The sequence below is a fragment of the Tursiops truncatus genome, chromosome 9 (genome assembly GCF_011762595.2).
Source record: "Tursiops truncatus isolate mTurTru1 chromosome 9, mTurTru1.mat.Y, whole genome shotgun sequence".
NCBI classification, from domain to species: domain Eukaryota; kingdom Metazoa; phylum Chordata; class Mammalia; order Artiodactyla; family Delphinidae; genus Tursiops; species Tursiops truncatus.
Genome location: NC_047042.1, coordinates 77261326 through 77284123, shown reverse-complemented (window position 1 = coordinate 77284123; position 22798 = coordinate 77261326). Strand labels below are relative to the sequence as shown.

At 40.0% G+C, this 22798-nt stretch overlaps 1 protein-coding gene across 4 annotated transcripts in view; it reads left to right on the top strand.

Annotated features, from left to right (window-relative positions):
- The first annotated feature begins 537 nt into the window (after positions 1 to 537).
- AASS (aminoadipate-semialdehyde synthase) overlaps positions 538 to 22798 on the top strand; it is a 72639-nt gene continuing 50378 nt past the window's right edge. For 3 of the 4 annotated variants that reach the window (XM_073809875.1, XM_019924709.3, XM_033863187.2), the window contains exons 1-9: positions 538 to 651; positions 9242 to 9463; positions 12439 to 12615; positions 15351 to 15435; positions 18288 to 18355; positions 18464 to 18610; positions 19528 to 19606; positions 19740 to 19867; positions 21276 to 21424. In XM_073809875.1, the coding sequence (XP_073665976.1) occupies positions 9257 to 9463; positions 12439 to 12615; positions 15351 to 15435; positions 18288 to 18355; positions 18464 to 18610; positions 19528 to 19606; positions 19740 to 19867; positions 21276 to 21424 (1040 nt within the window). In that variant the 5' untranslated portion in view covers positions 538 to 651; positions 9242 to 9256. Of the gene's footprint in view, positions 652 to 9241; positions 9464 to 9780; positions 9917 to 12438; positions 12616 to 15350; positions 15436 to 18287; positions 18356 to 18463; positions 18611 to 19527; positions 19607 to 19739; positions 19868 to 21275; positions 21425 to 22798 lie in introns of those variants that run through there. The other variant, XM_033863186.2, reaches the window with a different exon arrangement.

Here is a 22798-nt window from a genome sequence, read left to right as displayed (position 1 = left end):
CTCTGGGGCTACACACTATTCATAAAAATGAAAATTCATTATTCAAATTAGTAAATTCATTAATGAACATTAATATTCATTGGATGTGCATACACAACACTTAATTTCTCAGTCTTAGTTTGCTGGACTCTAAAATGGCCTTAAGAACTGTCATCTGGCTTCACAGTCTTGTTATGAGGCTGTGAAAATGCTTTGAGAAGTGCATATCGCTAAGCAAGCGTGATATACATGAAACGGAAACTTTTTTCCCAGGAGATACATGCATCTGTTGAGCGTGTAATGTCCGGACTATTTTCGTCCTTCTCCGTCTCCGCCTGTCTCCTGCTATGGATAGTTACAAACTTGGTCAATAACAGTCCTGGAAGGACGTGACGCCCCCAGCTAAGGACGTAGGTCAGAGATCTAAAAGGCAGGAGGATTTTCGGGGAGGAGCAGGGGCAGGGCATGACCTAGCACCTAGCATAGCCGCGGATTGGTGGAGGAGAAGGTTGTTCCCTCAGGGCGGGCGCTGATTGGCTGCGGAGGAAGAGGCATGACTTCCGAAGTTGAGCAAACACCTCCTCCTCAAGGCCCCCATCCCAATTTCTGCTCGGAATTCGGATCCTACTCAGCCCGGACCCGGGAGCGCAGAGGCGGCGGGGACCGGACGAGGTGAGCAGGGGGAGGGTGCCCGGAGGGGCTGAGCAGATGGGCGGTGGGCTCAGCCTGTGAGAAGGATTTGGAGATCGCAGGCGGGGCTCTGCCAGTCCGCCGGGCGGTGCTGGCGAGCTCTGCCTCCCCCTCCCCGCGCCGCTGGGGACCCGGGAGCTCTGCGGACTCCGGCCTTTGCCGGGACGAGCGTACGGAAGAGGGTGGCGAGCGTTTGGGCCTCCTCGCCAGGCCTCCCCGGCTAGCGTTTCTCTGCACGCGAGGGCTGGGAGGTGGGGTGCAGCGGGCGCGGCTCCGGAGTTTCTGTATAGGAAGAAGGCAGGGGATGGCAATTCGGATTTCTTTCTTGGCGAGGGCTGAGGTGGGGAGCGGTTGCTGGGGAGTAAAGCATTGGTATTGAAGCTGTAGAGCAAACCCTCTGTTAATTCTTGGACTGTGTGCTTATTTAGATAGGCAGCTGTGGGAGGTGGTTGACGGAGAGGGGGGCCTCCCCGCGGCCCCCCGGTCCCCCCGACCCCGATTTCTTTCGGCGCATCTGAACTGCGGAGTAACCGCAGGGGCTGTGCGGGCCAATGTGAGCGTTTGCGCGGGGAGGGGGCGCGGTTAGAAGCAGTTATCTACCCTGTTTAATTCAGTGGGACTAAATGGCCCGACTACTTCTGGAAGAAATATGCTTTTTAGGCACTGATTTTAGGAGAGCGGGAGTGGGTGTGGTGAGAGGGAGAGAGTGTGTTTAGTAACTCTAACAAAGATGAACATTTTTTGATATTGTGGGTCGTCAGCTATCGGAATGTGGAAAAGGCGTAGCTGTTATTACGCCGACCTAGCTATGCACAGGACCGAACCATCACTGACTTTGACACGTGGCTTTCATATACTTTATATTGGAAGAAAAAAAAAACCAAGAAACCCATGGCACTTGGTGTGGACGCTTCTGTGTGTGTGTGTGTTTTGTAACTTGAACTCCCCCCCCTTTTTTTAAAAAATAAATAAATAAATTTATTTATTTATTTTTGGCTGTGTTGGGTCTTCGTTTCTGTGCGAGGGCTTTCTGTAGTTGCAGCGAGCGGGGGCCACTCTTCATCGCGGTGCGCGGGCCTCTCACTACCTCGGCCTCTCTTGTTGCAGAGCACAGGCTCCAGACGCGCAGGCTCAGTAGTTGTGGCTCGGGGGCCCAGTTGCTCCGCGGCATGTGGGATCTTCCCAGACCAGGGCTCCAACCCGTGTCCCCTGCATTGGAAGGCAGACTCTCAACCACTGCGCCACCAGGGAAGCCCCTCTTTTTTTTGCTATAAAGCTGAGTGAACCTAGGGCCAGACTACCTTCTAGCCATGTAACCTGGTGGCCGTTCTGCCAAATGAGCTAGGACGACAAAGGTTAAGCCAATGTCCCCAAGTGACTTTCCCACTCTCCAGAAAATCATATTTGTTATCAGTCTCACTTGTTACTGGTGACAGCGTCATCAGAATTTTGATTTATTTGTAATTGAAAAATTTCCCCCTTTACTAACTAATCTTCTATTTAATCATTAGCAGATTTTGGTTCAGGACTTTGGAAGTGATCTTTGGTATGTAACCAATGCCAATTTAACAAAAAAGTTTTCATTTTTCCAAATATTCTTTTTCTAATTTTCTCATAGAGATAACAGTACAAACAGTGGCAAGTTTCTTTGATGAGGCCACAGGAAAATTCTATGGAATTCATGGAATCACGGAAATGCTGTACATTTGGAATGGGAAATAACCAACAACATTATTACCGTGTTCATAGAATTAAGGTGCAGCCAATTATAAGATGCATCCCCATTTTGGGGATGCTAAAATGTGAAAAAACATGTTTTAAATTTGGTGAAATACAGTATTAAAATGATAACTTATTTTTCTTGAACACTCATGCCTAAAGGGTGAAGGTAAAGAGAAGGTTTACTGGGCTTCTAAAAAAATAAGAAAGGGGAGGGATTAATATGGAGCCATTGTGAAGGCCTTCCCACGGTGTGACCCAGAGTATGGAAAAGTGGTGTCTTCTGTCAGTGGTGATGGTTGTGCTCACCTTTTTTTAAAATAAATTTATTTATTAGTTTTTTTTTGGCTGCATTGGGTCTTCGTTGCTGCACGGGCTTTCTCTAGTTGCGGCGAGCGCGGGCTACTCTTTGTTGTGATGTACAGGCTTCTCATTGTGGTGGCTTCCCTTGTTGCAGAGCATGGGCTCTAGGGCACTTGGGCTTCAGTAGTTGTGGCACGCAGGCTCAGTAGTTGTGGTGCATGAGCTTAGTTGCTCCGCGGCATGTGGGATCTTTCCGGACCAGGGCTTGAGTCTGTGTCTCCTGCACCGGCAGGCGGATTCTCAGCCACTGCACCACTAGGGAAGCCCCTGTGCTCACCTTTGAGGAGTGGGCAGGCTTGCAGCCTTTTTCTTAACATTTACTGAGTGTTTATGGCATGCAAGGCAGTGCTCAGCACTTTATGCCTACTAGTGCAAATAAACTTCACAATAGCTCTAAAAGGTAGATAGTATGATTCCCATTTTGCCGACGAGGCACAGACAGGTTAAGTTACTCACCGAGGTCATAGAGTAAGTGGGAAGCTGAGGAACCCAGGCCATTTGTGGAAGAGAGGAGTCAGAATTCCTTTGAGGTACCCCCTCCTGTTTTAAGCTCTGGGCTCCTGGTCACTGCAGTTAATCCAGGTAATTTAAGTGAATATCCTGTCTTCCTCCGTAGTGTTTTTGGTATTTTTGTCTCCCTGTTTACTGTACTTCACCTGGATCTTCATGAGTCAGAGTGCCTATTTATGTTCTAAAATTCTAATGCTTTTGTAATCCACAGTGCCTAGTCACTACTATCCTTAATAGAATCAGTACATCAGAGCTGAAAAGGACTTTAGTATTATATTCCAGTCTGGATTAGGAAACTGAAGTCAGGTAAGGAGCCCCATATCTAGTTAAATGTCTCAGCAACCAGGTCTGGATTTTGCTACCATTTTTATTTGCATTTCAAAATATTCATTGGTCTATGAGATTTCAGCAAGAGATTAGATCTTTTGTGGGGCATTGTTGGAGGGATGGGAGATATGAATTCCTGTTCTTATTCATCAGTCTATTTTGTTTTCTCTGCTACATTGGTCTTTATGACATTCATTTAAATTTTCTCATTTATTTCTTCATTCTTTCGCAAAACACTTGAGTTCTCCTATGGGGCGGTCACTGGGAATACAGAGATGAGGAAAACACAATTCATTTCTTCAAAGAATTTAGAGTTTAACAAAGAGACAGACAAATATGCAGATAAACATTTTGGATGAGACTCCAATTCAGAACTAACTTTGCATTCCATCTCAGTGAAGCTACATTTGTGGGCTAGAGACCAGGAGACTCATAGGTCTTATGTCTTTGGATGACTTTGAGTAGCTTATAGGCTTGAGAACATATGAATATTCTTAGACCAGATTACTTAGCACTAATAAGCACTCCCCAAGTCTGCTTGTTTTTACTTCTAGCTAACTTTTTTGTAAGGAGTTTAATATTAAAAGAATATAGCTATGCAACAGGAAATAAAAGTATGGAGGACAGTGTTGCTGCATACCCAAGCCTAGTTCTAGCAAGCCTTGGGGTTGGGAGGTATTTGGATTAGTTCTAGGCCATCACTGGGTGTTCTATTAATTTGGAACTCTTTTGGACCTCTACAGGATTATTATGGTCTGGATGCCAAATATGTCGTGTAGGCCAAGACTCATGGCCATGCGGCTGCCTACCCTTATTTATAGTACCAAGGCTTCCTGGGAAACCATGGTTTTTTAAATACACTTGCACTTTTTGAATAAACTGGAAGTGTGGATATAAAACATTTGCATTTCTCACTCATTATTTATTTTAGTCAGCTCAAGGCTACTCCATCCTTAGTGTCTCAATATTTAACCAAGATGTATGCCTGATCATTTGCAAATAACTTGGCATTGAGAAATCTCCCCATGTAATTGGATGGTTTTAGTGTGAGTCACTGAATTATGTTCTAGTGGAATTATTTCAAAGATCTAAAATATAAGGACAAAGAGCACATCTCTGACTTTGGGGGCTAAAGATAGATGATTTGGCCTTAAAATTTCTTTAATACTGAATGTGTAATCCTTTTGACATGTCTCAGTGGAAGCACCAGAAATTAGAAGGGGCCAAGCCTAACCCTTTTTTGTACTTAAGCTCTTGTGTTTGCTTGCACATTGTTCTGGCTTTGGTAGGTGGTTTGTAGGTTTGAAAAGTTTTCTGTTTAGGTTGATAGTATGGAAAGGATTGAAGAGACTTCAAAGATTTTTGAACATTCGATGGAAGGATACAAAGCTCTCTGTAGATCTCAGCTTTCTTCATCCACCTACCACTCTAACCCGTGAAAACCAGCACAAATCAGGTACTCTGTCTTCTGGCATAAGTACTACCTGAACAATAACAGATAAATGTAACCTAATCCAGTTACATTTAAAAGTTATACCAACCAAAGAGCAGACTGTTTTATTATGATTCATCCATAGATGCTTGGAAAATGCTGTTTATGAAACATGGGAAATCCTATATTTATATGAGGCACGCTACCTTCATTTGTATTATCTGGTTTTAGATGATCTTTTCTCCCATCCACTCTGACTCTAATATTCAGCTATAATTAGTGATTGATAAGTCACCAGCAGATACTGCTTGAGGTCATTTAATTAGATAAAATTGTTTCATGCTGCTCCTGTTGGATCTCATGAAAATGAGCAGGGGACTGGATTGCTGCTGCTTTACAAGAAACTAACATCACGCTATGCATACCTTAAGTAACCCCGAATTTATTTTTAATTAAAGAAAGAAAATCAAAACACTTCTCCCATAATCAATGGGCAAATTATAGCTCATCAAGAAAATGTCTGGCTTTTATTTATTTATTTATTTATTTGCGATACGCGGGCCTCTCACTGTTGTGGCCTCTCCCGTTGCGGAGCACAGGCTCCGGACGCGCAGGCTCAGCGGCCATGGCTCACGGGCCCAGCCGCTCCGCGACATGTGGGATCTTCCCGGACCGGGGCACGAACCCGTGTCCCCTGCATCGGCAGGCAAACCCCCAACCACTGCACCACCAGGGAAGCCCCATAGTGCTATTCTTGTTTTACAAAAACATACAGAAGAATCTTTTTAAATTTTATTTTAATGCCATTTGAAACATTGGCCCTTCATGTGTTGAAGGGAAGACTGTTCAGAAATTGTCAGGGAAAGGGTCTTGTTCTCCAACCCTGACTGGGTGACACTTCTCGTTCTCCCCTTATTTCTCACCTCCTCTTCCTCCTCCTTATTTTTCCTCTTTCCTTTCCTTCTCTTGCTTTTCCACATTCTCCTTGCTCATGCCAGAAGCTGTTATCAGCACACAACCCTGTCAATTAACCTCACTTGAGCCAGTGAATAAGTCCGGAGTCTTACTGCCTTGCTTCCACTTGAAGGCATTGCCAGAAATATACATGACATTTACTTCACGGTATTCTTGGAAAAAGCCCATAAAATACAGGACAGGGAAGTCCAGAATAACCCACTTGGGCATTTCCATGAAATGTCAGACACCTGCAGTGCCATACCTCAGAGTAATTCAGAAATTCTCACTGTTACATATTTCTTGATGACCTGAGAATGAAATGAATGGCGGTCCCAGAAAGTTCTATGCTGAGACCAAGTTTCAAGGTTCAAGCAATTGCTAACATAATCAGACCTGCTATAATCATCTTTTTTCTAAGCATCCAGAAACTTAGAATTTACCTTGGCAGGGACTCAGGAAGGATTTTTGGTGACACATAGAAAGGGGTTGATGGAGGAACCCCATGCTGTGCGAGAACTAATAATATGCCATATGGATCTGATCTATTTCTGAATTGAGCTGGCAGGAGTAACATATGTCAGATGTACGAGGTGTGGATCTGCAGGCTTTGGCAAAGAAGAGAAAATCCTGAGTGTTGAATATTACCCTAGGGATTCTGCTTCTGCTAAAAAGCAACAGCTCTAGTTGGATTTCACTTCAGTTTCTTCATCTGTAAAATGGGGCTAATAATAGTATCTACTAAATAAGATTTTCACAAGGAGGAAATGAGATAATGTCTGTAAAGTGCTCAGTATAGTGCTTAGCATATAATGTTAAATCAGTGGTGACTATTGCTCTATTTCTTTGAAAACAAAGGGTCAGGAATTGTGATTCAAGAATTCCCTACAAAAAGTGAAAGTGAAAGTAGCTTCCCAAATAAAACGCAGAAGGCCGGCCTCTGCTACTTTCCTTTCCTAGGTCCCGAGGAAGGTCTGCAGCTGCAAACGTGTATGTGTGTATTACATGAGTGTATGTGGTTATGTCTCTCCTCCCACGCTGTACCCCCGACTCCAGGCAAAGGAGATGTGGAAGAGGAGGGAGTGTTGCTGAGAAAGGGGAAGCTGTGGTTATAAATCAAGCTAGGGCTGAGGAAAGAGACTGAATTATTTGGACATGTTTCCTAATCTTTGTGCCAAGAACTGCTACTAAGTATAGAGGATTAGAGTCACTTGGTCAACTATGGTATGTGAGATGCAGCCCCTGCTGAGAAGATGGGACTGTTTCTGGGCTTCTCAGTGTGTTTAGAAGACTCATTTGTCTTTGGAATTGATTTCATTTACAAACATAGGGATTTAAGTTCTATGGGACGTTGCAGATTTTCCTTTGGCTTGGGGGAGAATAAATGTTATGGGCTTGGGCTTGGATTTGGGCTTAGCATAGTTTCTTTTAAAAACGAAACTATATAAGTAAACCAAAAAGTTAGATAAAGTGTATAACAGACTTTTACTGAAATGTCGGTCATCCGTATTTTGGCCTGAGTAAAAGTTAGCCTGAACTCCTCATGACCGGCATGTTCATTTGCTGTGTGCAGTGTTTTCTCTCCCTGCCCCTTTTCTTCCTAAAGCCTTCTTAGCCGGAGTCTTTGCTGTTTGCTTTATTCTTTTAGTCTGTGTTGTGAGTTATCCTACAAGTTTTCTATCTAGGGTGATAAGTAGTTTGCCCCCAGGAAATAGTACTTGTACATTCCATTGTTGGACAAAACTTCCCTGTCTGTAAGGTGGGTCTGATTTAGAGATTGTAGTCTGATGTAACAGAAATGTGTTCCATAAGAATTGTGCTATATGCTAGGGAATTTCTAGAAGATGTAAAATCATTTAGTCTCTATATTTTCATGCCAACCTTAAACATAGAAAACTAAGGTTCAGCATCCAAATGACCAGCAAATTATCGTCTGAAATGACTTCTGACTACTACATTTATGTAACCATTTGAAGAGGCACAGAATACTGTTTGATACTTATGCTTTAAAATTTTCTGTAAAATTTATTCTGTGCTGACACATAGTAAGCCTCTTGTAAATATTTCTTAATTGAATTAATGAATAGGGTTACAGAATCTGGAATAGCAGTTAGAAAACTGAGACAGGTCTGGGTTTAATATGATAGCAGGGGGAGGTGGTCTGGTAGAGGAAACTCTGGAAAGGGGAAGAGCATGGTTTTTTCTTTTTTTTTTTTTGGCTGCATCGGGTCTTCGTTGCAGTGCGTGAGCTTTCTCTAGTTGCTGTGAGCGTGGGCTACTCTTCGTTGCGGTGCGTGGGCTTCTCATTGCGGTGGCTTCTCTCGTTGCAGAGCACGGGCTCTAGAGTGCAGGCTCAGTAGTTGTGGCGCATGGGCTTAGTTGCTCCGCGACATGTGGGATCTTCCCAAACCAGGGCTCAAACCCGTGTGCCCTGCATTGGGAGGCTGATTCTTAACCACCGTGCCACCAGGGAAGCCCGGGAAGAGAATGTTTAGAGCAACAACAGGGTCAGAGAAGTGAGGCTGGGGGTGTCAGGTGCTTCTTCAGCTTCTAACACCTGTGGTGATAAATTGTTTGTTTGTTTTGTTTTCTTAAATTTCCAATCTTCCAGGACCAATGCTTTTATAAAATTCAATACCAATGAATTACTAGAAGAATGATCCTGTCATATAAAGGTTTCTAAGTGCTTACTTTCTATTTCTGTACATATCTCATTGTGGACCAGTACAAAGCAGTCACTGACTGACAACAGGCTATAAAACACACTGAGTAGAACTAGTTTAGGAAATGGTCAGAGATGAAACTCGAAAGAGGTTGGAGCTAGATTGTCAAGGATCTTGTACATTATGAAAGGATTCTAAACTTTAATCATCAAAATTGGCATAAATTATCTTCCTGTATTTGCATTGTAGATTAACTTGCTTAAAACTTCTGTGCTGAATGTGTGTTTGATAAAACATACATTAAAAAAATGAGTTCAACTTAGCAGATATTGATTAGTGTCCCATAAGTTGCTTGGGACATTTTATTGTTTTTTTTTTTTTGGAAGTAACTTCGTTTGTGGAAGTTTGGGTTTGTTTGGGTAAAGGAACAGCATCCCAATGACCAGCAAATTATCATGTCATCCAGGTTTTCACTCTCCCTTCTTCATCTTGAATCTGTTACCACCTGAGTTGGTTGGATTTTACAGCAGATTTCTCAGGAGACCAGAACTGACCTGTGAGTCTTCTTGCCTTTTGTTGTCCTGCTTTTACAATTTCTTTACAGTCACCAGGTTTCAAGATGCTGCGAGTACCTAGGACCAAACTGGGCAGGCTGGGCCTCAGCCTCTCCAGGCTTCACTATAAGGCGGTGATGGCATTGAGGCGGGAGGATGTGAACGCCTGGGAGAGGCGGGCTCCCTTGGCTCCCCGGCACATCAAAGGGATCACCAATCTGGGGTACAAGGTCTTAATACAGCCTTCCAATCGGCGGGCCATTCACGATAAGGTAAATATTTCCAATTTTTAAAAATAGGTGGGACTGAAATGACCCTGTGTATGAAAAATAGGGAGCATCTGAGTGAAAATAAAATGTTTGCTAGTGTCACTTAAAGACCACATGACAATATTTCTTTACTTCGGTTATAATGAGATTATATAGTTATGAGATTTCTAGTTAGAATCCTTTCTTGAGCCCATAATTTAGCCAGTAAGTATTATTTTCACCCCATTCCATGCTTTCTTCCAGCTGAGGGATAAAATGATTGCTTTTAGGAGATGACATCCTTCAGTCATTCTCTCCTTCATGTGTGACCCTGGTTCTAGGACTGGAAAGACAAATGTCTGCAGGAAATGCTTCACTGAGTAGAGTTTGTTCATGAGTGTTTACCTTGCCAGCCACCAGGTGAAGCCCCTCGTATTCATCATTCTGTTTATTCTTCACAATAATCTTATGACACAGGTTTGACTTTTATTTTTATTTTAGATACATGCATGTGTTTTTCCTTTCCTGAGCCGTTTGAAAATATGCTGCAGACAATGCCACTTTATTTCTAAATGCTTCAGTATACATTTCCTAGGAATAAATCATCTTCCTGCGTAACCATTGTATCTTTTTCACACCTAAGAAATTAATAATTCCACAATATCATCTCACATCTCACATTTCAAATTCCCCATTGTCTCAAATGTCTTTTATGGTTTTTATTTTAATTAAGGCTTAATTAAGGTTCATTGTATTCATTATTATGTAGCTTTAGTTCTTTTAATCTAGAACAGTACTGGGCTTATTGTTAACTAGGCTTATTGTCGTGATCATTTTGCAATATACACAAGTGTCGAATCATTTAGGTGTATACCTGAAACTAATATAATGTCAATTATACCTCAATAAGAGAATATTGAATGGAATTTAATATTTCTTAGAAGAATTTTTTTGTTTTTGGCCTTTAGAATACATCCCACAAAGAATATTCGGAGTGCTGTGTTCAAAAGATATCTGAATGAGTTTTTCTCTGTGGTTACATGTCAATGTGATATCCAGTTGGATTTATTTTTGTTTCTATGACATTTTAATATTTGCTTTAAATCCTTTTTGATTTAATTTTATTTTTCAAATAAGTTAAACATTTACAAGCTTCAACGATTAAAACTGTATAAAAAGATGCGACACAGAGAAGTCTTGCTCTCATCTTAATCCCTTACATCCCATTCCCACCCACCCTATAGGTTACTATTTTCATCAGTTTCTGATCTATCATTCCTGTGTTTCTTCTTGCAAAAATAAGCATGTGTATGTGTGTGTATGTATGTGTTTTCTTATTTTCCCTTCAGTCTTATACAGAACGTTTTATACTGTATATACTCTTTTGCACCTTGCTTTGTTCTACAGCATACCTGGAAATCACTTCATGTCAGTTCATAGACATCAGCGTCATTCTATTTAATGGCTGCTATAATTACTCCATTATTTATCATGATTTATTTAACCAGTCTACTATAAATGGGCAAATAGATTGTTTTCAGAGAAACCAGGTATGAACCATATGTTCATTCTTTTACTTTCTTTCCTATTCATTTGTACTTTCCTTTGAAGTAGATTCCTAACTAGATTTATCTTCATTTTATTCAACTGCCATCTAAGATGCTTTAAAAATTCTGCCTGGATCATGCTACCCCTTTATTTAAAAGTCTGAAATGATTGTCTATTGCCTCCATGTACTAGCTATGAAATCTCAGTTTAATGTGTAGGACTCAGGTTTCCCATTGATAAATTGGGGATAATAATAGTACCTACCTCATGGGAGTTTTGAGAATTAAATGAGATAATTCACCCAAAGAGCTTAGCAAAGCACATAGTAATTTATTAATAAATATCAATGGGGCTTCCCTGGTGGTGCAGTGGTTGAGAGTCCGCCTGCCGATGCAGGGGACACGGATTCGTGCCCCGGTCTGGGAAGATCCCACATGCCACGGAGTGGCTGGGCCTGTGAGTCATGGCCGTTGAGGCTGCGCGTCCAGAGCCTGTGCTCCACAACGGGAGAGGCCACAACAGTGAGAGGCCTGCGTACCGCAAAAAAAAAAAAAAAAAATCAATGATTATTTTTATTTTTATCCAATAAAGCTTATATTCACCATAATAATATTCAGTCTATTTTTCTAAATTGATTCACTTATTATGCCCTAAACATCTCCTTACTTTCCCATCTCCTTCACTATCTCTTACTGATATTACCACCTTGTATTTCCCATCTCCATCCCTCCAAATCCTACCCAGCCTTTTAGATTAATTTAAATTTCCACATTTCCTTGATCATCTCACCTGGGAGTTATCTCAATATCCATTAAATTAATATATCACTTAGATTATGCTACTCATAATGTTCTTTTGAATTCAGCCTCATGCACTGTGCCTCTGACTTCTTTTTACAATATTTTGTGAGCTCCTTTACAGGGGAGAGCTTGTCTCTGTTTCTTTGTGTCCTATCTCATCTTTAGCACAGTCCATGGAACAGAGTAGGGCAGTAATAAATACTAACTGAACAACAAAAAAACAAAAGAAAAGAAAAGATTGCATATATGTCTTTCCTTTAAAAGTATACCTGTATATAAAAGCATATATATTTCCTTTAAAAGTATATTACTATTTAGCATTTAATGTTTCAGGGCATTGTTGGCACAAAATATACATTTTACATGTATATTTAAATCACATGTGCTAGCGGTTATGGTCAAACTATTAACTGTTCTTAGATTAAAGTATGTGCTGAATTCTCTAATTTTTTGTTTCTGGTACAAAAGTCAAACATGTTAGATTGATCTTTAGCCAGCAAGTAAGAATATTAGAAGTAGTTTTTCTATGATTTGTTCCTTATATTTGTTTCCTTCAAAAGGTTGTGACTTTAATTGCTACATTTATTTATTAAAGAAAATATGAATACAACAAATCAAGAGAATAACTTTTAATCAAAATTACATTCCCAGGAATATGTCAAAGCTGGTGGCATTCTTCAGGAGGATATTTCTGAAGCTTGTTTAATTTTGGGAGTTAAAAGACCCCCAGAAGAAAAACTAATGCCTAAGAAGACCTATGCATTCTTCTCCCACACCATAAAGGCTCAGGAGGCCAATATGGGTTTGTTGGATGAGATCCTAAAACAGGTAATTAGTGGCCAATATTCATAAATGTTAACATAGAAACATATTTTTTTTTAACTTTTAACTGTCAAGTGGAGTTTTAGTTTTCTTTCAGCATCTAGAAAATACATCACGTATTCACCTCAGTAGGAGAGGTGATCTGCAGTTAGTCCTTGTATAGTTCTGCTACTCTTCGGGCTGCTCTGCTGGGCAAGTTTGGAGTTTGTGATAAGAGGAACCAAACACATTTCATTCCTTTGTATTCTGAAATGGGAAGAATGATAGAAGCATTTGCTCCAAATGATTATTAACTTATAAGGTTAATAGTTCAAATATTAGCAAGTAGAATTTTAGAGCTAAAAGGAACCTCAGGGATCATATAACTTACCACCCTAATTTTTCAGATGGAGCCCAGAGAGGTGAAGTGACTTGACTGAGGCTGCACAGCTCTGTAGTACCAGAACTGTACTGGAAACTATTTTTACATTTATTAACATTCATAAGGAAAAGAAACATTTTTTGAGATATAAATACTGTGGAAAAACTATCATCTATTTAAAATACATCTATTTAAAATACTCAACAAATATTTACCAAGTGCCTACAATGTGTCTGACACTGATCACTGCAATGAACATAGCTTACATTCTAGTACGAGGAGACACTAGAATAAATAAACAACACCTCATATGTCGCTTGGTGATATGTGTAATGGAGATAAATATAATACAGAAGAAAAAAAGGAGTGCTGGGCACTAGGGGAGGTGATAACGCTACTTGAAATAGGATGATCAGGGAGTGCCTCATTGCAGTATTGGCATTGAGCAAAAATTTGTAAGAGGCAAAGGATCAAGCCATATCCATCTGGGAGAAGCCTTCCAGCCTGAGAGAATAGTAGTGCAAAAGCCCGACAGACAGTCTTTTTGAATGGAGGATTAGAGTTAATCATATTCTAAGATGCTTATTCTGCCTGCTCTGTGAATAAAAGTTGGAGACGGGAGAAGGAGAGCAAAATTGATAAGAAGATTGTTAGTCTAGACTAGTCCAGATGCTAGGCTGCAAATGATGTTGAGGGTGGCGGGAGTGGAGGTCGTGACACATGGACAATCTTGGATGTATTTTAGAGGTCTGATCCTGCAGGATTCATGGATGAGGTGAATGTGGACTATGAGAGAAAGAGAGGAGTCAGAGGCGACTCCAGGATTTTGGTTAGAGTAACTTAAAGGAGTTGCTTTAGATTGACATGATGCTACTGCACGAGGAGCAGGCTTGGGTGGGAGGATGAAGATTTGAGCTTAGGGCCTGTCGAGTTTAATTTGCCCATTAGACATGTAAGGGGAGATGCTGAGTGGGCCATTGGATGTGAGTCTGTAGCTCAGGAGGGCAGCTTCTCCAGATACACATTTTTCAGTTGTCAGAGACTAGATGGTATCTAAAGCCATGAGACTGGGTGAGGGTAAGGAGTGACTGTAGATGGAGAAGTCCAAGGTCTAAGTCCTGGGGTAAGGATGTTAGAGCATTAGAAACTAGACTTGAATCTGACGATAGGTAGAGGACAGGAGAGTTTCACAAACAGTAAAAGTAATGGAGGAAAATGTATTTTACATAAACCTGTAGAACACATTCTTACTAATTTCAGATTCACTAAACAGACACTGTAGTTAATTTACAGTGTTTCATAAGAATCAATTCAAAAAGTAATTAAAGGAAATAGTATTATAGAAGAATGTTTCACTTTAAGCAGATAAAACTCCTCAAAAAGTACTTTAGAAACATTTTTCTTTTTGGTTATATGAAGTTTCGTTCATTTCAAGAAAATTAATGAAAACAGACCCAGCAGGGCTGCTTTTGGGCAACATTTTGTAACAAATTACTTGGAGTTGGATTAATATTAAATATTCTTAAATCCAAGCACATGGCAAAAATTATATCATCTTTGAGGAAAGAGACTATTTAAAACATTCTATAATTCCAATGTGTCAGCAGTTTTTAAGCATGAGGTAATAGGACATTTCCAAGAGAGAGGGAAGATTCCCAAGGAAAGAGGAAGGACAAGATTTTAGTGAAGGTGAGGAAGTGAAGAGCAAGCAGCTTGTGCTACTTTTAAAATAAAGTTCGCTTGTGAAAGGCTGGAGAGAGAAAAAAAAGAGAGAGACAGAGAAACAGAGAGATACTAAGAGAGACAGAAGGAGAGAGAGAGAGAATGAGATAGATTTGTGTGTATGGACTTGAGAGGGTGTATAGTCGTTATTTTTAAAGTAGAAGAGAGACCTGGGTGTATTTAGAATGGCTGAGGGAAAGGAACAGTGTAAAGAAGGAAGAAAGAAAAGAAAGAAAAAGTTTGAGAGGTCTTGGAGGACATAGAATAAAGCTGGCATCTAGCTCACAGGGATTAGTCTCAGGAAAGACTTGTGGTTTTTGAGACTAGAGGGAAGGATGTGAGGATGAGTGGGGGCAGTATGTGGATATATTTGTCAGTGGTGCTGGGCTAAAAGTTAAAAGAAATCATGCCTTTGTTATTTTATTGCCTACTATCAAGGGGTGTTAGCACCCTGCTAGGACCATTCTTTCATTTCTCATCACAAACCTATCATTGGTTTGTGACCCAGCATTTTCTAAATATTTCATGGTGCACCTGGCAAGTCAAGATCTATTTTATGAGGGAATACTGTGAAATAATCACTTGCTCATATATGTTTTGTACTCATTCAAATTAAGCTGGATGGGTCTGCTTGAGAAATTTTTTACTGTTTCTTCAGGAAATCCGACTTATTGATTATGAGAAAATGGTGGATCATAGAGGAATACGGGTAGTGGCGTTTGGACAGTGGGCAGGTGTGGCAGGTAGGTATGCCAAGGCTGTTACATCACCCATTTTCTAAATTTGCCTGGGGAGTAACTGCGTTCTCTCTTTTTTGTGGCAAGGGGATGGGAGTGTTCATTTCCACCAATAAAAATAAACATGGGGGTGTGACTAAGGGTGATGAATATCAGGGGAATAAAATAAAATCATTAAACTATATTTATTACAAAAATTAAGAAAAAGAGAGCAGGGAGAAGGACAACAGCTATGCTTAGGCTCTTAATTTTTACTGTTTGGAAGACTGGAAAGAGAGGTCAGTTTGGTGATGAGAAATTGAAGAATGGAAGAAAGGGTAAAAGAGGGAGAAAAGGTATGGGGACAGGAGCCAACAGAGGAGCAGTCTAGCAAGGATACAAGCTGGAGTTTGGGGAAAAACAGTACTTGATTTTTGTCCCAGTTAGTACTTTGAACCATCTTTAGTTGAGAAACACCACATGTTATAACTCTATATCAGATTAGACTACTTGAAGGTGTATAATTGTCAGAATAAGTAGACAGAAAATTTGTAGGGATAGAGGACGCAAAACACTATCAACCGCCCTGACATCAGTGGAAGTTCTTGAGCACCCAGCACTCCACCCAGCAACTTGCAGAACAGAACACATTCCTTTCCTGTGGAACATTCATCCAGATGGTCCATATGCTAGGTCACAAAACAATGTTTAATAAACTTAAAAGGTCTGAAATCATAGAGTATGTGCTCTGACTATAATAAAATTGATTTTGGAATTATAATACAAAGATATATAGGAAACTTCCAAATATTTGGAAGATAAACAATGTATTTTTGAATAACCCATGAGTCCAGAAGACATCACAGGAAAAATTAGAAAATATTTTGAATTGAATGAAAATTTAAAACACAGCACACCAGAATTTGTGGAATGCAGGTAAAGTGGTGCTTAGAAGGAAATTTATAGCATTTAATGCTTTCATTAGAAAAGAAGAAAGTTCTTAAATTAGTAATCTAAATTTCCATCAGAAGAAGCTAGAAAAATAAATTAATTAACCCAAAATTAACCCAAAATTAACCCAAAGCAAATAGAAGGAAGGAAATAATATTGATAAGAGGGAACATCAATTAAATTAAAACAGGAAAATAATAGAGAAAATCAAAAGCCAGTTCTTTTTTTAAAAAAATAATCAATAAAATTGATAAACCTCAAGTTAGATTGATTTTTAAAAAAAAGAGAGAGAAGCCACTTTTTACCAATATTAGGAATACAAGAGGAATCATCACTATATATGTCACAGATATTAAAAATGATAAGGGAATATTATGAATAAGCCAATAAATTTGACAACGTTGACAAAATAGGCAAATCCTTGAAAGACTCATCTCAAGAATAAATAAAACACTTGCATATCAATGTACAAAATAAATTCCACTCATAGGCATTTATCAAGAGAAACAAATTATTTTTTGTAAAGAATTATTTATAGTAGCTTCATTCATAATAGCCCAGACAATCCGCAGAGGAATGGATAAATAAACCGTGGTACATCCATAGAACGGAACACTCCTCAGCAATAAAAAGAAGCAAACTACTTGTACGCACAAAGTATGCACGAATCTCAAAAACATTTTCCTGAGTAAAAGCAGACACACAAAGAAGAGTAAATACTTAACATTTCATTTGTATGCAACTGTAGAAGAAACGAATCTATAGAGACAAATAAAATCAGTAGTTGTTTGGGGCCAAAGTTCGGGGAGGATTGACTGGAGTGATGGGAATATTCTGTATTTTGATTATGTTGGTGGTAATATGGGTGTGTGCATTTGTTAACAGTTATCAAACTATAGACTTTAAATTGGTGTGATTTGTTGTATGTAAATTATTCCTTTAAAAGTTGACATCAGAAAAAAGGTCAAAGAAAATTTGTCAGGGATATGGAGAGGGAAAGTTCCCTTCTGGAAAAGAAGGGGAGAATGGATGCTGAGGTCTTCGTTACAGGCATGCTAAGTTTCTGCTACGTGAAGGACATCCAGATTGAGAAATCCATAAGGTGGTTGGTTGGGTCTTGAAATAAAATATCTGCGTTAGAGATACAGACTTGGAGTCATCATCATACAGAGAGTACTTGAAATTTAGGAATGCATGAGATTAGCTAAGGGAAAAATGTAGAGATTGAAGAGAATAGTGCCTGGGACAGAATCCTGAGAGTGACCAATACCAAGCAAAGGGCAAGGCACTCATATAAAAGGAATGGGCATGGGAAGTGGAGCCTGCAGAAATGTAGGGTGAAAATGTTCAAGCCAGGCAAGCTGAGGGAAGAGAGTCCCAACAAAGAGGGGCTCTACATTGCCAGATACCTCTGACAAGTAAGCCAAGATCTGAAAAGTGTCCACGAGTTTAGCTGTGTAGGTCACTGAAATGATGGGGGGAGGGGTCATAGGGTCAATGGTGACTTCTTTTTTGCTTATTCATTTGTTTCTGGTATGAGAGAAATGGAGGCGTGTTTAAATGTTGATAAGAATGAACCAATAGAGAGGGATAGAGAGAGGACATAATTCAAGAGTAAATTCCTGAGAGAGACAGGAAGGGATGGGATCTGGAGCAAAGGTGGAGAGATTAACCTTAGAGAAAAAGAGGGGCACTCTCCGTTTTAGCAGGATTGGATGTGGAGGGGACAGGTCGGGGTGCAGCTGGGTTAACGCTTTCGATGGCAGAAAGTTGAGGGAATGGATAAGATGACTACCGGGGCCCCTTCCAAACTGAGATGCTGTGGTCTGTGCTTTCTCAGAGCACGGAGCAGGTTGGAGGACAGGTAGAGAGAACAGCTTCAACTCCTCCCAACTAATGGTCTTTCTGTTGGTCTGATTCTGCAACAGGGATGATCAACATTTTACATGGAATGGGTTTAAGGCTCCTTGCTTTGGGACATCACACACCTTTTATGGTGAGATGTTTATTGTGTCCATTTTTTTTTTAAATACATGTCACATTTTAAGAATAGAAACCTGTCTCAGGTGGTAGACTAATGTGATCCACGTGTGCTTGCTTGCAGCACATTGGCATGGCTCATAACTACAGGAACAGCAGTCAGGCTGTGCAAGCTGTCCGAGACACTGGCTATGAAATATCTCTGGGATTGATGCCAAAGTCGATAGGGCCCTTAACATTTGTGTTCACAGGGACTGGTAATGTATCTAAGGTATGCTCCAACTGTCTTCTTTCTGTAAAGCAGTCTGAAACTCTGACACTGACCCAAAGGATGTGGGCATTTTGTGTGACATTTCAGAGCCCTTCTTTTCCACGACTGGGCATTCTGTTCTTGGTACTTTTCTTACCTATGTACTTTTCCCACAGTAAAGTGCAGTACTGGTCCAAACTTAGTGTCTTTGCTTTGAGTTGATTCCAAGCTGTCAGAGGCTTTGAATGGTGTTTCTTTTCTTTTTTTCTTTTTAGAGGGATAACTCCGTGTTGTGTAAAGGTCTATTCTTAGGGTGCTCTGCTTTACCTCTATCACTGAGATATCCCAAAATTTGGAAGTGACCCCAGGATGTAAATTTTATAAGATTTGGAGTTTTGCCAAAAGATGTTAAGAGGCTTAACTCAAGACTACTATTGTTACTTTCTTCCTTCTGGGGTAGTTTCGAGAATGTATTTTTGATCCCATAGAGAAACTTGTAATTGCAAAATAGATCTTTCTTCAGCGAAAATATTTTACAAACAGGACATCACTATTTATATTGCACTGTGAGATAGCCATCTGATATAAGTAGGAAATATAGTTTCCCCACTTGAAATAATTTCTGCAATGGAGCAAAAATTAAATAGAAATATTTTTATCGTACTGTCAGTTCTTAAACCCCCTTGCTTCTATGCTGAATAACTTTAAGTAAAAAAATTAAAGCCCCTTCCAATGAGTGGTGTTTAAATGGGAATAAAAGTTGGTTCACAGGCTGCATGCAAGAGGCTCACCTGTGCTTCCGTGTTGTGGTCCCAGTTGCGGGGCAGGGCAAGTTGAGCTATAAAATTGTGGGGAAGAGGAGTTGGAACCTTTGCAGGAAATCGTATTGGCTCTTCTCGGATTGATTTTTAGAGTTTTCACTCATGCATTATTTACAGGGAGCCCAAGAAATCTTCAATGAATTACCTTGTGAATACGTGGAGCCGCACGAATTAAAAGAAGTTTCCCAAAATGGAGGTAGGGAGGGCGGGGCGGGCGAGTGTTTGTGTCTTTTACTGTTTTTTTTAACAGTTTCAGTGTTATAGTATTTTATCACCATAACCCTTTATCATTTGTGACCCACTTGACTAATTCCTTTCTCCTCTGCAAGACCTGAGAAAAGTGTACGGGACAGTGTTAAGTCGCCATCATCATCTCGTCCGGAAAACAGATGGTATCTATGATCCTGTAGAGTATGACAAATATCCTGAGCGCTACATAAGCCGTTTTAATACCGATGTGAGTATCATGCCTCGCTTTTGAGTTGGTTGCTCGTGATACGCTATAGTTAGGCTGCTTTCAAGGAGAGAGATTGTGATTGTGTACATTGGTTTTCAGTTCTCCATATTGACTTGTGGGGAGTCCTTTGGGTATTATGAGTTGTCCTTAGGTGTTGTTGGCTTTTCTTGGTGTTTGGACTGGCCTTTGCTTTGTGGCTTTGGTAGTTTCTATGGGTGTGCACATTGCTTCACTGACTCTGTTTCTCCTTCAGGTCTGCATGTGCCCAGTTGCTCTAAACCATTTCCTGTGGGTTACTCTTTTCTGTATTTATCCTGAATTAGTTAGTACTGTTGAGAAACCATAGTGTCTATGAGAGTTGTTCTCAACATAGTTCTATCCCTTCTATGGCCACAAATTGCAGTCAACCTCAGCCAGCCATCTTGAAATACACGCCATTGATTACAGGGGACCAGAGTGAAACAGTATGGCTATGGAAGACCCACCTCCACTGTACAAAAGTTACTTCCAGTTCAGATCCTCCTGATGGGGACACTCTGGTCTCGTCTTATAAGAAGGATAATATATTTGTGTGTTTTGTAGTCATTGGTCATGCAACAGTCCTTCTTAAAATAAACCAACAAAAAAATGCATGCATCTAATTGTGAAAAGGAATATTTTAAATAATTTTAAATGTATTTGAACAATATAACATTTTTAGATTCTGGTATGAAATTTAGTGTTATAGCATGTAGAGCATATTATAGAAGAACTCTTACCTGTGGCTTGAAAATGCTTGAGATGCTTAAGAAACAGGAATTATAAAACTAGTTTCAAATTGAAAAATTTTGAATCCAGTAAGTTTCCATCCCTTCTCTTCCCCAGTCACAGAAATACTGGTGATTGGATGCATCCCCAAACTTATAATGACCTAGTTACCATGTATGCATGCATGTAGCGCATTTGCCCATGGAGCTTACAGATGTTATCTGATTTAATCTTCACAGCATTCCTTTGAGGAATAGGGTACACGTTATCCCCATCTGGCAGGTAAGGAAAACAGAGCCCAGAGAAGTTAAGGTAGCATGCTTTAGATCACATGCTACTAGAGGCTGAGCTGGAAGTAGAGCACTTGGTCACTTGAACTTCTGTTATTTCCTTTTTCTTGGCTATGCAAGGCATTATAGAACACAGATATTAATGTATTTATATTCATGTGTTTTTCTATAATGAGATAATTTTCCACTGAAATCTGGGTGGGTATTTATCGTCTTTGCTTCGAAAGGTGGCCACTGACTTGGCAAATAACGAAGTCAATTAGAAATAACGTTAAATTATTTCTCATGAACTTTACTGATAGCTCTCTTTCAGCACACTGCTTTGAAAAAGGCTGTTTCCTATCTCGCTGACCTTGGGATCTGCTTTACAGATTGCACCCTATACAACTTGTTTAATTAATGGAATCTACTGGGAACAAAACACTCCTCGCCTACTAACCCGCCAAGATGCTCAGAGTCTCCTGGCTCCAGGCAAGTCCTCAGTTGCTGGTGTTGAAGGCTGCCCTGCACTGCCACACAAGTAAGGACTTCAGCAATGATGGCAGTTTTCAGCAGCAAGGCCCACTGTGAGGGTATCACACATAGGGGACCCACATAGCACAGGACTTGACTAGTAATAACCAGTTGTCTGACTTATCTTATTTAATCTCTTGGAAATATTTGACAGTTAACCTTCCCTCCTTTTTTTTTTTAATCAAAGTATAGTTGATTTACAATGTTGTTAGTTTCAGGTGTACAGCAAAGTGATTCAGTTATATATATATGTATAAGGTGACATCCCGAAAGTTAGAAAAAGTGTTCTGGGCTTAATTGTGTTAAGTGATCAGCTGGACTCGGTGATAACATGTTAGGGATAACTGAGATTGCAAAGTTTCTTTTTTTTGTTTGTTTGCTCTAGGGAGCAAGTTTATTTTTTTTATTGAAGTCTAGTTGATTTACAATGCCCTGTTAGTTTCAAGTATACAGCACAGTGATTTAGTTACATATATATATATATATATATATATATATATATATATACACATATTTTCCTTTTTCAGATTATTTTCCATTATAAGTTATTATAAGATATTGAATATAGTTCCCTGTGCTATACAGTAGGTCCTCATTTTTTATCCATTGTATATATCGTAGTGTATATCTGTTAATCCCAAGCTCCTCATTTATCCCTCCCTCCCCCCCCTTTGCGCTTTGGTAACCATATGTTTGTTTTCTATGTTTGTGAGTCTATTTTCTTTCCTCCTTCTTGAGATTCTCTTCTTTTATGGGACTCCACACGTAGCTCAAAAGTAAGCTCCTCAGAGAGGTCGTCTCTTGCTTCCCCATTCCCATCACTCTTCAGTCTGTTACTATATTTTTCCCTGAAATTCATGTGTTTATGATTTTTATTTTCCTGTGTTTATGATATTTCCTGCCTCACTAGAACTTACTAGAACTTAATCTCCTTAAGGATAGGGGCCCTATTTGTTTTGGCCACAGGTACCCAGTACGTTGTTTGACATATAATGTTCATTCAAATAATTACTAAACGTTGAATGAATTCGTTAATAAATAAATATTTGTGGAGCACCTGGTCTGCCTGTCACTCTGCTAAGCTGAGAGATAAAGAAAAAATGTGGTTGCTACCCTCAGGCATGTAGCTGGCATCAATTCAATTCCAAAGGAATGCTAGGAGCAATCAATATCGCAAGAGTTTAGAAGAAAGTGGGAGCATGGGCTCGGCAAAGTCTCTAGGGAGGAGTGAGAACAGGGATTTCAAGTGATAGGATTGGTGCTTGATAACTATGGAGCCACCAAAGCACAGTTTAAGACAGTGAGTGGGACACTGTAGCCCTAGTATAGGGTTTATATGGGCAAGTGGAAATTAGAGATCGGGCAGGAAAATTGGGGTCAA